Source organism: Cygnus atratus, chromosome 5 (genome assembly GCF_013377495.2).
Source record: "Cygnus atratus isolate AKBS03 ecotype Queensland, Australia chromosome 5, CAtr_DNAZoo_HiC_assembly, whole genome shotgun sequence".
NCBI lineage: Eukaryota > Metazoa > Chordata > Aves > Anseriformes > Anatidae > Cygnus > Cygnus atratus.
The window spans coordinates 38,701,314-38,718,202 of record NC_066366.1 but is presented as its reverse complement, the minus strand read 5'-3'; the positions used below and the strand labels follow the sequence as shown (position 1 = coordinate 38,718,202).

General features: G+C 38.9%; 1 protein-coding gene across 1 annotated transcript in view; it reads left to right on the top strand.

Annotated features, from left to right (window-relative positions):
- Positions 1–16,301, top strand: part of LRP5 (LDL receptor related protein 5) — a 143,644-nt gene extending 127,343 nt beyond the window's left edge. Inside the window, exons 16-23 of the mRNA XM_035539937.2 lie at positions 2,718–2,927; positions 4,938–5,063; positions 6,960–7,196; positions 7,914–8,024; positions 9,511–9,747; positions 12,180–12,319; positions 15,121–15,218; positions 15,856–16,301. Of these exons, the coding sequence (XP_035395830.1) occupies positions 2,718–2,927; positions 4,938–5,063; positions 6,960–7,196; positions 7,914–8,024; positions 9,511–9,747; positions 12,180–12,319; positions 15,121–15,218; positions 15,856–16,117 (1,421 nt within the window). The 3' untranslated portion in view covers positions 16,118–16,301. The remainder of the gene's footprint in view (positions 1–2,717; positions 2,928–4,937; positions 5,064–6,959; positions 7,197–7,913; positions 8,025–9,510; positions 9,748–12,179; positions 12,320–15,120; positions 15,219–15,855) is intronic.
- The last annotated feature ends 588 nt before the right edge of the window (positions 16,302–16,889 follow it).

The window sequence follows — 16,889 nt, the reverse complement described above, 5'->3', positions numbered from 1 at the left end:
CTGTCATTTACTTAAGATCAAATCCAGCATAATTCAGTATAAATCAATCACCATCTCCAGAGCTATCTCCAGAGCTTTCCAAATCACCAATGTTCAGCTTTTTATAGAGGAGGGAGGAAACAGATGATGCTTGAAGGTATATCCCAAAAACCATTAAATGTAGCCTGTTTGGGAGGCTGTTCAAAGCGGCTAGGGTTGTAGCAGGACTGCTAGCTTGTGAGTGTCACCAGACACCTCGTGTCTTCACAGTTTTAGGATGGCCTCAGGATACCAGCTTGCCTTTTATTTCTAAATGGATGTGACCAACTTAGCACTTAAACATGAAAATGAAAGGAGGTTTTATCATATCAATTTGTAAATGAGGCTTTCCCATTCTTGATGTATTTTAAATACAGCTGAAACTTGTGCTTTTTCAAAGTTTGACCCCAGAGTCTGACAAAAGAACAGTTATTGTTGATAGTCCAATGTTGCTGAAGTTTGTAGGGACTAAGGGTGCTCATAGGCTGCAGGGCAAATGAACAAAGTGCCCTGTGTTTTTTTCACTATATACCTTCTTTTGTCAAAATGTTATTTTCACAGTATTTCTAATTTTTAAGATCTGTACATTTAGGAGAAGACAAAGGACATGCCAGGAATTGCACTGCTAGAGAGTAGCAGTAAGGGTCTGATTTAGTGAAACCAGTGCAAGTGCGTCTGTTCTGTTCTACATATGTCCTTACAAGAGTAAAATCCAGTGGAAGCGTGTACAATAATAGATGCATCAGATTACAACCAGGACTGTGCTGTCATACACACTTCCTGAGTGTTCCTTCTGAAAATGAAACAAAACAGGTGTCTTGGTCATTGGTTTGAAAGCAAAATATATTCAGGGATAAAGAACTAAAACCCTAACTGCAAGTACAAGAATTTCTGACCTCTCTATATTCTGTTTTCTAAATTTCATTTGAATGTATGCTGGGCAGTGTTCATCATGGCAGTCAAGCAAGAGTTGTGGGCAGTAAGTTTATGTGCAAAATTAATAGAATCTGTAATTGAAATAAATGTCATTCTTATGCTTGGCTGAGCTCCACGTAATTTATGCAGCAAATTAGTTGAATCTAGTGCTCATTAGCATTTTTATTATGTATCCAGATTCAATAATCTCATTTTGAGTAGATATTTAAAACTTCAATTTTTTAAAAAAATGCAAGCAGGCATAAGGTCTTTATTCCAAAATGCAACATCAGATCAGAGGTAGCACCAAGTTATAATTCTGTTTTGTATTCTTAATTTTTGAAATCAGATATGTCTGGTATACACTAAAAATGTTTTCTGAGAATTAATAGAATAATCTGGGACCTCTTGTTCACCCTAGGCAAGCATAACAAAAGCAACAATTAAATGCCACTAACTGTAGTGCAGCATATGATAGAATACTGCAAGCAATTAAAATTAAAAGCAGTCAAAATTCATTTTTGTTTAACCTGATTTTTACACCTTGATTGAGACTTATTTTGTAGAGCAGTAAATCTGAACATTTGATGATGATCCTGTTTAAAAGCATCTTGAGTTACATTTCACTTTTGCTAAACATGGAACTTGGGTTTTCTGCTTGGTTACTGAAGAAAGAAAGAAATTGAAGAAAGAAGTATGCTTTTTGGAATATAAGGTGGTTTTTTTTTTGTGATCATTATCTCTGAGGATGTGATATAGCATATGACAGGATTTGAGTGTTTGATTCTTGTTTTGCATGATTACTGTGTGTTGTGTTTTATGAGAGGAATGGCAGTAAAGCTAATTACTTCTATTTCACTCTTGCTTGTACATTCCAACAAAGTTTACTGCTAGGTATGTGAATGTATTGTTTAAAAAAAAAAAAAAAATGTCCCAAGAGAGGAGGCCCCTCACAACCCAGTGGGGTAGGGGGGAGAACTGCAAAAAGCAAAAACTCATAGGTTGAGATAAGGACATTTTAATAAGAATGAAAAAGGGAAAGCAAAATGATTAAAAATAATAAAAATAAACAAAACAAGCAATGCACAATGCGATTGCTTACTGCCTGCTGAATGATGCCCAGCCAGTCCCCAAGCAACGGCAGCCCCAGTTTGATGGTTGAGCATGATGCACATGGTGTGGAATATCCCTTTGGCCAGTTTGGGTCAGCGGTGCTGGTTCTGTCCCCTTCCAGCTCCCTGTGCACCCCAGCCCCCTCCCTGGCAGGGCAGCATGAGAAGCCAAGAAGTCTTTGACTTAGTGTAAGCACTGCTCTGCAACAACTAAAACATGGGTGTGTAATCAACATATTTTCATCCTAAATCCAAAATATTCCAGCTACTATGAAGAAAATTAACTCTATCCCAGCCAAAACCATAACAGAACTGCTCACAGTTATTTATAACAGAGCATGCCAATGTGAGGCTCTTCATGGCTGGCTGACGAGCCAAAGTACCCAAGGATGAGCTGTGCTTCATATTGGATCTGCTTGCCTGTGTAATAATTCGTTGCACTTACCTGAAATGAAACTGAACGAGTAATGCCATGGTCTGCCAAGACAAATGGAGCCGTTAACCTAAGAGCTCCTTCTAAAATGAATGTACTGGAGCTGGTTATAGAAACCCCCAAAATTGTCAGAGCATGTTTCAAAATGTAGTTTTTTTTTTGTTTTTGTTTTGTTTTGTTGGTTTGGTTTGGTTTTGTTGTTGCTGAAATGAATTAAAAGTTGTTTCTGTTGATCTCAGGTGCTAACCGCGTGACCCTGGAGGACTCCAACATCCTTCAGCCGATGGGACTGACGGTGCTGGGGAATCACCTGTACTGGATTGATCGTCAGCAGCAGATGATTGAAAGAGTGGAGAAAACTAACGGGTACAAAAGGACTAGAATTCAAGGCCGAATCGCTCACCTAACAGGCATTCATGCTGTGGAAGAACTCGATATGGAGGAATTCTGTGAGTTTACTTAAATATCTCTGTGAATCTTGGCCACTGTCTTTCAAATTCCTCATCCAGCTGCGTGTTTTAATAATATTGCACTGTGGGCTTTAAGTTAAGACATGGAGAGCTTTCAACTTGGAAGGCTGGGACTCTAGAATAGAAAGATAAACAAGTTTCTCACTCTTGTCCAGAGGAGTCCTCCTGTTCAGCTAGACTGTGCAATTTCACAACACCTTAGTTAGCTGCTTTGTACAAGCTCACATGATACTGAATTCACTCTAAAAGCTGATTGGAATTATGGTTTTTATTTTTTTCTACATATATATAAGTACAACCAAGTAACAGAGTTCAAAAAAACTTTAAAAAGAAAGGAGAGGATAGTACTTGCCTTTTCTTGAGGCATTTCAGACCCATTTATAAAATGTTTGACTTAGCACAACTGATAACATAAAAGCCTTCAGTAAGGGAGGGGGAATTGGCACGAAGCTCCTAAAATGAATTTCAGTGGATGTGGAATTTCTCTCCTATCAGAGGTGGAGCTGATCCCTTCTGAAAGGGGTCGCTGATGGTTGGACCTTATTTTTCTGGCCTGGTGCCTCAGTTCCAGTGCCCTGAGGGAGAGTGTAGAATCCCCTTGAAGCAGTCGCTCCTCAGGGTGGCAACCTGCAGCTCCTCCTGCTTTTACCAGGCCTGCTGAGAATATAAAAGCACAAGATGTGGGAAACAGAAAGCCTCTTTAGACTTTGTGGCCTGTGATGAGTTGAACTTGTATGGTGACCCTGGATTAATCTGTAAAGGGTACTTGGGGGACATTCGTGTTTAAAAAAAAAAAAAAAAAAAAAAGAGAACTTTATATCAATGTGTTTTTTAAAATGTCTATTTTTTTATGGCAAGAGTAGTATTTATTCAGAGATGCACTGAAGCAAATCACTTTTTACATCTGAAATCTGTCCAATATAGGTGACTTCTGTTACAAGGGAGTAAAAATACATGTGCATGTGTGCATGCCCACACAAGTATATGTGTGCACTTTTTCTGCTAGCAGAAAACCTGCTAACCTGTGCCTCACACGGTAATGTTTCCATCACTGTGTTAAATTGATGAATTTATTAAGGGTGAAAGCAGACTGCTGAGAAGCCTGAACAGATGGAAGACAACTTTGGCACAGAAATAATGATATTTATACCATTTCTTCCCTGTGGAAATTCTTGGTCCTCACTAGTAGTAAAGAATGCATTGTTCGGTGGCATCACGAATAACAGAGGCTCCTGCTCCACAGATCACTCCAGCAGATGCTCGGCACACTTAGGACATGAGATAAGCAGGCAGGAGACTGGCTCTGTTCTCACTCAGCTGGGCTGGGGTCTTCAGACAGTGACTTCACCTCTTTGTGCCTGTTTCTCATCCAACTAATGTTAATTTAGTTTGATTGCATTAGAAGCTCTTGGGTACTCGGTGCTTTTGAATAACTGATTTGGGAACACAGCCATGTCTCTTCCGCCAAGCGTGTGTTCTTACACTGCAGTTTTGTGAGTAACAGGGAAGTGGTGAGGGCTTGTTGGGGGGAACAGGAGCTGAGTGGTACGGCTGGATATTAAGAGGTCTCTGAAATTAAAGAAGAATTCCCGAGGGTTTTGGGGAGGCTGGCATTCTGAAGTAATATATGTTAATTCTTGATGCCTGACTACCCTAGAAGTACCGATGAGATATGTAGGTACATCTTAAATGTGACCTTCTCAAATCTGCTTTCTCACTTCTCTTCACCTCAGCTTCCAAATTCATTTTAGAAGTCCTTTAAAGGTCTCCATATCACTCTGTCTGGGAGAAATGTAGTCCTCGTGTAGTAGTAAATCAGCTTTTGAGCACAGACCTGAAAAATCCTGCAATTATCTTCCTATGAATTTTAGTGAAATCTTATTTACTAAAAACAGAAGTGCTTTATGAGTGGTTTTGTGAGCTTGCCTTAGCTAGTAGTTAGGATTTTTTTTAATACTGTCTAATATTCCTTTCTGTATGTTTCTGCAGCTGCACATCCATGCTCCCGTGACAATGGTGGATGTTCGCACATCTGCATTGCCAAAGGGGATGGGACTCCAAGATGTTCATGTCCAGAGCACCTTGTGCTTCTACAGAATCTCTTAACTTGTGGAGGTGAGTTATGTAAACTTCTTAGCAGAACTGTTGAACTTTAAAAGTAAAAAATAATAATAATAAAAAAAAAAGGTGGGGGTTGAGGAGATGTAATATTAGAGCCATCAGAAAATTGGTCTTGACTATGTCACACGCTGATGCACTGATAGGTCTTGAGAACTCCCTTTCTGGAATAAGATATTTTAAAAAATAACTAAATGAATGAAGTCAGAGTGACCAAAATCAGTTGGTAACTGATGCAAGAAACTTGTCCACCAGGATATTTGTGACTTTTATGTGCTATAAAATTATATGAACTTTCTGTAGGAGGTTGCATTCGAATCTAGAACGTGAATTTACACAGTGTTTTCTTAGACGTGATATGTTGCATTATGTCTTAAATGTGACCTTTGATTTTCTGCTAGCTTTTTTCTGCTTAACTTTTTGGATGTGTGACTTTTCATTGCGTGCAGAATACTTGTGTTAGACCTTAAAATAGTTGCATCTTCCACTGAGATTTTCTTATGGTTGTATGATGTGACAGCTTTGTGCTATAAACAGCTGCTTATAACATGATGTTGAATCAACCCACGATAACCTAGTAGCAGAAACTATGCATGTGATTCCCACACCACTCCAGTCTTTCAAATGAATTTGGCCTGATAACATGAAACTGTTCTGTCTAGTTAATGAGAGAGAGGCCAAAAACTCAGTTGTAATCCTTTTTAATTAAGGTAGCTCTTGTCTTTCCATGTGGTAGACTTACCCTTTAGACTTCGATATCCCAGTCCCAGGATTTTTGAAAATTGTTACCTTACTTTTGTAGAGAGTAAATGGGGAAAAATTATTTATTTAAAATGGGGAAAAAATATTTATTTTTTGGGTGGTATCCCGTGTTCAATCATCTGTCTCTTTTGGTTGTCTTGGCTTTTTTATGTACTCATTTTGCTGTGGATTTCATTCTTCTGGCTGAGCTCTGATCTCCCATGGGACAGTCCTTTCTATTATAAACTGTTTTCTTTCCCATGACCACAACATGCTATGTGGTTTCAGAGTAGTGGCAGTTACATCTGCAGGAGGGAAAATAAAACAATCTACTTATATTTGTTGCTGTCCTTTTTTAAAAAAACAAAAAACATGGCCTATGGGAGATTATATCCCACTACTTTATCTTCTATAAATGTAAAAATTAAGGGGCCTTCCTTTCAGTCTCTGGTTTTTGTTTATTTGTTTGTTTTTATTCTAATCCTTCTGTAAGCCTGCAACAGCTTTCTGATCTATCTGGTCTGCAGCGGTAGCAGCCCATAGCAAGTATTTCCAAACAGATTTGTAGCTATTTTGACTGGAGGATATTTGTCCATGTACCCTCGTGAACACTCCTGTCAAGCTTTTAAACGCAAGCTTGTACCTGCCAAATGAAGCCATAATGCAGCAAATCATAGAATCATATGTGGCTCTTGATTCAGACAGAACTAGTAATCTGGCTGTTGAATTATTTGAACAGGACGTTCCTATCAAAATTAATTCAGGAACTACCTTGATGTGTATATCTGGGATCTTTATCTTACCTACAGCTGCCAGGTCACTGGTTGTATTTGCAGTCCTCAGTATTGCTACACCAAATAATCATAACGCAGAAACCTAGAAATCATAAGGTTTTGAAAAAATCAAGCACATTTGGATTTTTACTTGCATTTGTGTTTTTCAAGCTCTTGATTATACTTCGTCTCATTCTTGAACATTTCTCCTTAATGAAGGAGGATAGCAGCACTTCAAAAATAGCTTGCATTTTTACAGAAGAACTTCAGTGAAGGCATAAGCATGGTTTTCTCCATCTGTGGAAAAAGTCCATCTCATTTTACACTGTCAAAAGAGCTAAAATTGAATGCACACATGTGCTTTGTTTTCTTTCTCCAGAACCTCCAACTTGTTCCCCAGACCAATTTACGTGTGCAACTGGAGAAATCGACTGTATCCCAATGGCATGGCGATGTGATGGATTTCCAGAGTGTGATGACCAGAGTGATGAAGATAGTTGCCCCATATGCTCTGCATCCCAGTTCCAGTGTGAGAAAGGACAATGTATTGATGCACATCTGCGGTGTAATGGAGAAATTGACTGCCAAGATAAATCTGATGAAGTGGATTGTGATAGTAAGATTCATTTTCCTTACCTCTTGGCTCTAACATAAGCACCTACTTGGGATTCTAACTATTCCTGATGTACATTTATGATTACTAGTTTCAAATGGGGAAAAAAAGCGTTACCCATAAGCCTAGCTAAGCTATCAAATGATTCTGTTTTTCTCTATGCAGTGAACCTTCCAGGGGTGCTGGTTACTAGCTCTCACAAGAACTCTTTTTACTGATCATTTAATATGCTTTGACATCAGAGATTCCAAAGTTAATTAACACGTCCTTTTTACTGAAATGGAGGCTTCTGTATATAGATAAGAAGTTTAACAGTTAGCCGAGTAAGAGTTGATAGGGTGGCATAAGATAGCATAGAGTATATATAGGTTTGATAATATTTTGAGTTACTACATTTTTTAAATGGCAGATGATCAGTTACACTTTGTTAATTATTGTAAAAGATCCTTGCTGATTTATTCCCAGTTTTGCCCCAATGGGACCAAATTGACAAAGGATGTGGTGTTACTGGGATCAGAATTTTATTTTAGTCCCACTAAGTAGGATGTGTAAGAAGAAGGAAGAATCAGAGAAATTCAGACTTGCATTTTACCTACTGCAGCAAAACAGGTGTTCTGGTGCCTACCTGTTTGTATTTGTGGCTTGACATATCTCACGTTTTGGTTTTCTTAAGGTGCTGCCATGCAAGACATGCTTAATCTTTTCTTTCTTTCTGTGCAGCACTTTGTCTGCCCAATCAGTTCCGATGTGCCAGTGGCCAGTGCATCCTCCTGAAGCAACAGTGTGACTCCTTTCCAGATTGCATCGATGGATCTGATGAGCTCATTTGTGGTGAGATGTCTTTGCTTCAGATTCAAGAGCTCTGTTTTCAGGTGTAATATCTTGCAACCATATGCCGAGCCTCAGGCTCTGGGTAGGAATATTCCTTCAGGGAAACCCAGTGAGTCTTTCCAACTCCTGTTGGAAATTTCAGACTGAACACGTTTCTTTTCATTCTCCAATGTCTTCCATTTACCTGACAGCCCTCACCCAGTTCCCTGGATATTGTAAAGCCACTTTTTTTGTTGTTTTTCTGTGTGTGTGTGTGTGTGCACATGCACTTGGCAAACTTTTGTGCTGCCAAGTTAATGCAGCTGTTTCCTGTTTGCACTTTGGGTCCAGTTCTACAATTAGGTCTTAACTGATTTAAATGAGTCTTTTTGCAGACGTAAGACTGTCTCTCCTGGAGACTTTGTGACACAGCGCATTCTGTGGTTTCATGCTTGACTGAGGGAAAGAAGTCAAGTAGATACTAAAAATGATTGCTACTTTCAGTATAAGGATCTTGCATTTAAAAAAAAGCTAGAATTGAGAATTTTGTGCATTAAATTAGCTAATTTGGGAATGTTTTAATTTTGTCTTCGCTTTTTTCTGGTATCATATCTGAACTAATCTGCCTATTTAAAGGTTATGTCCTTAGCTGACATAAAAGCTGCTACGCACTAATAAGTACAACAGAAATGAATTCTTGTTGAGCTGTTAAAAGTTTGATAGATCTCTGTATTTCCTTTATCTTCCTTCTCAAATTTCAGTTCTTTTGCATTTCTTTCAACTGAAAGGCAAGAATTTGGGAATAATTTGGAATGTGTTGCCCATAGTCAATGGGAGATAAGGTATAAAACTCATCTCAAATACCGCAGCACTTTTTATTATGTAACACTAGGCTGTATATGAGGAAAAGAAATAAAAAGTAGAAAGTATTAAAGATATTTTGAGTTGTGCTTTTCCTCCAATTTTTAAGGTTCCTTTTAGAAAACAACTTACTTAGTGACATTTTAGGAAGGAAAAGTATTCTGTTTAAGGGATATTTTAGGTAGGAAGAGATCCACTGTAGCTTCCCCACCAGTGAAGACACTTTTTTTAATGGTATTGCTAGCCCAAATGGCTTTTGGGAGACCAGATTCCTCTATGGATAAGGAATTAATGTTTATGAGTGTCCTATATCTTTAACAGATAGATTTTGAGGGTGGGGAGTAAAGAAAACTCTGTGGGCTGTTGTTATATCAAGATGATAAGGAATCCTGTTACAGGACGAATTGCTAGACAGAAGGGAGAGTAGCTTGCTATGACTTCTTTAAGTACATGGAGGGTAAGGAAAGGCTTAGTGTCTTGTGTGTTAAATCAGAATAGATAAAGTTATGCCTGAGTTTGGTGCAGAGACTTTCAAAGACACCGTGTGAATGACTGGGAGCTGACTGATGTGCTGCACATGCTCCAGGACAGCATCATATGTACTGCCATGTTTAATAACCTCCTTGTTTTTTCCTGCTCTTGCCAGAAAAAACAAAGCCAGCCTCAGATGAACCACAACCCCACAGCAGTGCCATCGGTCCTGTCATCGGGATAATACTGTCCCTATTTGTCATGGGAGGAATGTACTTTGTTTGCCAGCGAGTGGTGTGTCAGCGCTATGCTGGGCCCAATAGCCCCTTTCCACATGAGTATGTCAGTGGAACCCCTCACGTCCCTCTTAATTTTATTGCTCCAGGAAGTTCTCAGCATGGCACTTTTACTGGTAAGAACCATAATGAGTATCATTACATTGTCTGGATATATTTTTTTTTACAGGTTTTGCAGGTTAAGAGTCCTAGAGGCAGGGATTTCAAAGAGCAGAAATGGTGTTGTTGATCTGCTCTATGGTTTTGGTGTAAATCTGTGATTTGGGTCAGATTTGCAAGAACTACTAGATGCAGTTCACTAGGGACCCAGAAAATCACTAGATTTTCAAATACATTTTTTTCCCTAGACTGCATGTACACATTTATCTAAAAAGACAAACTATAAAAATATTTTGCCTGTGAAAACATCCCCTTTAACTTTCTGGTGTATGTAATGGAGTCTGCGTTTTGCATAATACTTCTTACTTGAGGCCTGCAAAACACCATGAAGAGTAGTGAACCATGCACAGTATTGGAAACTAAGAATGCTTTGTGCCATTCAAGGTCTCAGTGAGAGCTCTGTTCTGTTCCCTGTGACTTGTACTCCGATGTCCTTGTTTCTGTCCTGTACATTCAAAGGTCTTCACACAGCTTTCCCCTGTGTGCTCAGGGTGGATAAGTTCTTTCACAGTGGAAAGAAACAGAGAAAAGAAGTGAAGAAGCTTAGGCTAATGTAATACATAAAAGCAGGGGCTAAACATCCCTCCCCAAAGTTACAACAACAAATGTGGAAGAACATAAGCAGTCTGGGTGTGGTTTTGCAGTCTGGCTGCTCAGTGCCTGAAATGTAATGAAAACATCCCCTCTGGTTTAGTCCATCTCTGAGATAAATTTCCTGTTTGTTTTGGACAAAGTATTTATATTCTCTCTGTGTCTCAGTCCTCCATCTGTAAAACAGCAAAACTTCTCTACCTTGAAAAGTAATCAAAACACTGATCCAGAGACTTGTATGCAGATATTAAGATGAGATTGAAGGACTTAAAAAGGCTGGCATATTCAGCTAATAGATAACAGCCCAGAGTAAACCCTTAAGTGATGTATTTTGAATGATTTTACAAATATAAAATATACTTTTCATAGAGGAAATAATAAATTCCTAACTGAGAAGAAATAATATTTCTTATTCAGGAAGCTGTAAAGTAAATGGTCACCTGTAAACCTACCAGACAGGGTCAGAATGCAAGAAATCCATATTTCAGAGTGCTTAGTCTGTTTTTCCTGTCAGCTGAAAATCAGATAAATGATAAACTTACAGACCAGTGAAAAGATGTGTCATTTCTTCATATAAACAAGATTTTGAGATGTGCTAACTGTTGGTTTCGTCTAGCCATGATTTTGAAGACAACCAGATACTCTTTTTTGCTTTTTAATGACTGTGCTCAGCTGTTCCTGTTTAAACTATGCTTTTATGGTTATCAAGAGGTTTTGTGGTAGGAAATAAAATTTGAGGATGAAATCATTGCAGGTGAAATCTTTGCAGTGGTGTTCTGAATCGGACTTCATATAAAAGCTTTTTTAATTAAAGAAAGTATTAGTGGTTTTTAATCTGTAGCACTGTGGGTGCTGATCTAAGCTGTTGTTCTGATCCCTGTTCATATTTGTTGGGTTTATTTCCTAATCCTGCTGCCATAGATTTTTCTCTGTATTGTTGCGACAAATTACAACAGCTGAAAAATCTTACCATTAATGTTAATTCTAAAGAGAAGACATAGTTTATTAATAGCATGGCATTTCAAAAAGCTAAGTGGCCATAAATGATGCTCACAAACGGTCACTCTGCTTGTAATGTATATGTCCCAAGTCTCAAAAATTTCTGAAAACTTCCAAATTAACTCTTTCATTAGCACTGGATATTCTGACAGGAAGAAGCTGAAAATCTATTGCCTGATTTAAGTGCATCATGGAATTAAACAGATTGGAGGATGTTTTCTTCCCCTTTTCCTGTCACCCAGATTTCCTTCCTTTTTCTTCTGTTGATTTTCAGTTTAAGCAGTTATTATTTTTTTTTCAGTAAGAATAATTATTTTTTGCTCTTGTTTGTGAATTTGCAGTTGAATTTCTTTGGATGGAAATTAAAAAAAAAGAAAACTTTGTAGGTCTCTACCTTGTTTCTCTTGGGCAATGTATAATGTTTTGGTTTTTGTTTTGATTGTTTTTTGCAAATGCATGAGCTTGGTTAATTGGAAAATTTCTTAATTAACGATTTTGTGGAAAGCTTGGATCAACTGTTCTAGAGATTCCTTCCTCAGCAGATGGTGAGAGTTGTTTGTGAGGAGTTCGCTGCTGCAGAGACACAATAGGTGGTCTGGGGATGAGATGTTTTCTTTACATAATATAAAACCGAAAATATGTTGTTCCTTGTGATCCTGAAGTTTTTACATAAAAGATCATTCCAAAAGTGACAACCGAGTTGCATGGGTTTGCCAAGCTGTGGACTTGTTTTCTGTTTTGCATCGGTAGATGAAGTTGTGGTTTATCTAACCTTGCTTTTGTCTCTGTTTCACTGCAGGCATCTCTTGTGGAAAGTCTATGATTAGCTCCATGAGCCTCATGGGAGGAAGCAGTGGTGCCCCCTTGTATGACAGAAATCACGTTACTGGAGCTTCTTCTAGTAGCTCATCCAGCACTAAAGCCACTTTCTACCCTCAGGTATGTCTTGAAAATATAGATGTGAATTAGATCCACTTCTCAAGAAAACGAAGATGAAAATTTTTGCTACTACATAGGAAGTTAATAACAGTTGTTCTTGGGTGTTACTGTTTATGAAAAATACAGGCCGAGTCCAACACCTGCTGAGCTTCACAAAAGGGCTTTGTTGTATTTCACCAAGGTTACACAATGCTATATGATGTCTAAAATGTTTTGTTATTAGAGTGATACTCAGTTGGGTTGTTCCTGGGCACTTCTGTTCTCCTGTCTTGACTCCCTTGGAGATACCTTTGCACCTCTTTTGCTCTTTGTGAACTCTGATTTCAGTGGCCCAATGACATTTTGTGCTGTATAATACAGCAGGCACACATGGAATGAAAAGACAAGGAGTAGAATGAAAATGCATAAGAAATAAGCTCAGCGTGTTCTTTACCTGAAGTGTTGATTATTGATTCAAAGAACCAAGTGTTCACACTGGGAGAAAATGCTGGTACCAGAAGAGGTGGTTATATTAGTGTTTTTTCAGCTATAACTTATATAACCTGTTTCTGGATTTTAACTGTTGGAAGTGACAGAATTTTAGTCCCCAAATCGATTTCTTGAGTTCAAAGATGTATAGTATGAATGGAAAAGAAGCTCTAAGAATATATAGGAGAGATCAAAGTTTACTCATGGCCAGTATTTGGTCATATGACAGTTTTTTCCTTAGTGCTTTTGAGCAGTAAATTCATTCACTTTTCTGTTTGCACAAGCTTGTAATATTAATCTTCTAGCTACTGAGGTGGTTTTTCATTAGTGTTTAATTGGGAGCCCACATGTTGTGTGGGTGTATGTGCCTTTGTGTTTACACGTAAACTGTTATGTTATATATGGACATTTTGATTGATAGTGTTCTGCCTAGTGACAAGCATGTTCTCTCCCCTTTGAGAAGGGTAAAGATGGAGGAGAGACGACTGAGCTTATTAATTGAAGAGGTAAAATTTGTTAGACTTATTTTCTACATTACCTTCTCACTGAAGCCAAGCTAGTCATGGCTAGCAGATACTGGAATTCAGCGGGCCTCCTAATTTAGTTTGTCTCATGCTTCACCAGCATCTCTGAAACTTGCTGAACAATTTCATGCTAGTACATGGTTGTTGTGTCAGTGCCACACTAAAAAGGATGAATAGAAAAAATGTAGGTGGATTTATTTAAAAGAAAAAATCTTAAATCTTGAAAGACAAAAGTAGCCCAAAAGCTGATCCCGGCTCTGCCATTATATAGTATCTACATTTGGCCCAGACTCTTCCATTAGGCTGCTGGCCTAAACTAACATGATAGCTACTGGGAATTCTTCTTCCATCCTTTCAGTTCAGGGCTTTGTGAGCTAGGACTTTCAGGGACAATATCAGCCTTGTGTTTAGGAAAGGTGGGGTGGCAGATTCTTATACAGAGGCTGTTGTGAGGGCTTTGTTACTGCTGATCCAAATGTTTTTGTCAGTTCTACCTGGTAACTAATTACCTAGCTTCACATTAACAACAAAAACAAGTGGTCTGAGCTGGTTTTGGTTTCCCCCTCACTGCCCAGTATTTGTTTAATACACCTTAGTAGCACTGATGGATAGTCCGATACAGACTAGGGAAGAATTGGCAATTATGCCAGTTTATATATCTGAGAACCTGGCCACAGGCATCCTGGCTGACACTTTTTGCTGTATTTTATCTGAATGTGGAGTGGTGTTGACGAAGATCAGGATAGATCAAGAGGATTCAGAAGTAGAATTCTGGAAGAGATTCTTGGGGCAATTAGATATCATCCCCCACAGCTGGCAATGTGTGGGATTCAAGCTTGTCTGCCTTCACATGAAGTCTGGATGCAGGGCTTGACATTATTAGTCACATTATCAGTATTATAGTAGGTGCTGATGAGCTCAGCTCAATGGCCAGGAGTCATTTTGATAGACACCGCACAGTGAAGACCTAAAGGATGATCTCTACTCCAGTGATCTTACAGTATTACTATGAGAGAAGGACAGAGGCTGAGGAAGGATGCTGTCACAGTTACTGTGGCAGGCTGTAGCTCAGCAGAATGCCCTAGAGAGGCTGCTCAGAAGATGCTCACAACAGTAGCAAGGCCTTGCCATCAGCAGCGATGCAATGGTTTTCTGCATTGGAAGGGATGAAGCACGCTCCTTAGTTTTAGGCCACTGTCCTGCTGGTCATGTCACAGGTTCTGCTTCCTGCTAGAGGGGTAAGAACCCTAAAGGGGTTATATTTGTCCTGAATCATAACAAGCTGTTTTCATAGATTAAGGGTTATCAACAATCATGTACATGCACACACAGGCTAGGGCAGGCTGTAACTATTTCTTAGCTCCTAGGCTCGTTGCATTGTGAACTGTGCCAAACTGGGCCTCCTGACCCTACTATTGTATGGTGGTGGAACAGACTTTATTTCCTATCAGCATTTGCTGAGGATGATATCAGTCCTTACGTCCAAGGAACTGCACTGAGATTCAGAAAAACTGGGTCCAGTTTCCAGCTTTACATCAGCCTTCCAGCAGCACAATGAGCACAGCAAGGAAGGAAATTCCCTTTACCACGAGAACACAAAAGACCTGCAGTGTACCTAAGCCCAGAGTAATCTCTCATAGTGAATTTAGGTGACCTTTAAAAAAAAAAAAAAAAGGCATTAATCTACCCAAACAGCAAGGAGAGGAAACTAAAATAAGGTAGAGTGACCTGTTGAAGACATGAGTAATATTTTCAAAATAGAGTTGTATAATGAACTCAAACTTACGTATTGCTTTTTATTTTTCGTAGATCTTGAACCCACCTCCGTCCCCAGCTACTGATCGCTCCCTGTATAATGCAGAGATGTTTTATTCCTCAAACATTCCTTCAACCACGAGATCTTACAGGTACAGCTCAGATAAAAAGACTTGATAAATTTTCTGTTGACCTGTCCTTTAGTTTTGGATCTTAAGCAAAATGTTCTTGTTTGTATGTTGTTGGGTTTTTTTTTGAACAAGGTAAAAATGCCACCTTTCCCTCTGCTCATAAATGACCATTCAAATTGAGATTATGCCAGCTGTGACCTTAAACAATGGATTCGCATCTTATTTTGACATAACAGGGTTTAACACCTTTCAACACAGTGTTGCTGATTAAGAATAAAACATATGTGCAATGTATATATTGCTTAGTTATGGTGCCTTAGCATCCTGTGTAGAGAATTTTGGTGTTTTCTGTTAAAACTCTGGTGGATTGACCTATTTGTTAGTGACTGGACTAAATGGTCACGGTGGTCTTCTCTGGCTGTCCAGATCTATAGATCCATCTGGTCAGGGGCTGTCATAATGCTCTGCTGGCTGTGGGTGACTGCCATTCAAATTTAGCACAGTTCAAGTACTTCTTGTTGGTTTCTATCAAAGCCAGAGTTATGGTGCATACAGGATGAATAAACAGCTCTCTTGACTGGGATCACAAATTCTTTTTCAATCTCTTTGTTTTCCTTTTCCCCAAACTACAACTAATGTCTATGCGTTTTCTTTGCAGGCCTTACCTTATACGAGGGATAGCTCCACCCACAACCCCATGCAGCACAGATGTGTGTGACAGTGACTATACTACCAGCCGATGGAAGGCCAACAAATACTATATAGATTTAAATTCAGACTCAGACCCTTATCCCCCTCCACCCACACCTCGCAGCCAGTATATGTCGGCAGAAGAAAGTTGCCCTCCGTCTCCTGCCACAGAACGAAGCTATTTTCACCTCTACCCCCCTCCACCCTCTCCTTGTACAGACTCCTCATGACCTCAACAGAAGGAACTTTTCCTGTAAATATTTTTAAATATGAAGATTTAAAATATATATTTTATGATTTAAAGTTAAATAGGGGTGGGATTTTTTTAAAAATGTGAATAAAAATGGGTGGGAGGGATGGGGCTGTGAAAATTGTACAGAGGAAGAATATTTATAAAATTGATTTTTTTAACTTAATTTCCATTCTTTTGTGCCATATTTGCCTTTTGAAATCATGGAACTGACTTAATCTCCAAAGGACTGGGGGGTGGGTGGGGGATGTTGAGCTTTTTTGGATTTTGTCACCTTTTTATACACAAAACGTGTGTAATTATTTTTACTAATGTGAAAAAAAAGTTAAGTGGCTTGTGGGAGGAGAATGCTAAAGAAAGACTAATACTCTTGGAGAAGACATGCTTAAATAGAATTGTTTGTCAGTATCTCATCCTTTCTCCACCACTGGGACAAAACGTGCAAAGAGTACCGCTGTCAGATGCTCCTGCTGGGAAGCATTCAGCTCCCTTGAAATAGAACTTGTATATGGAGACTTGGATTTTGAACCTCACTCTCCATTTGCTCAGCACTGAACTAAAAGAAGCCTTCTTTTAGCCAAACCTTCCAGCTTAATTACTCCCACAGTTGTGTCCTAACTCATGCCAACAGTGCATGTTGCCAGTTCTGGAACTGATTCTAGCTAAAAATATATCCAGACCCAAAAAGCTTATTTTAGCTCCAGTCAGTTCCCCACTTCGAATGTGTGGTAGTAGAAGCAGTTATACTGACC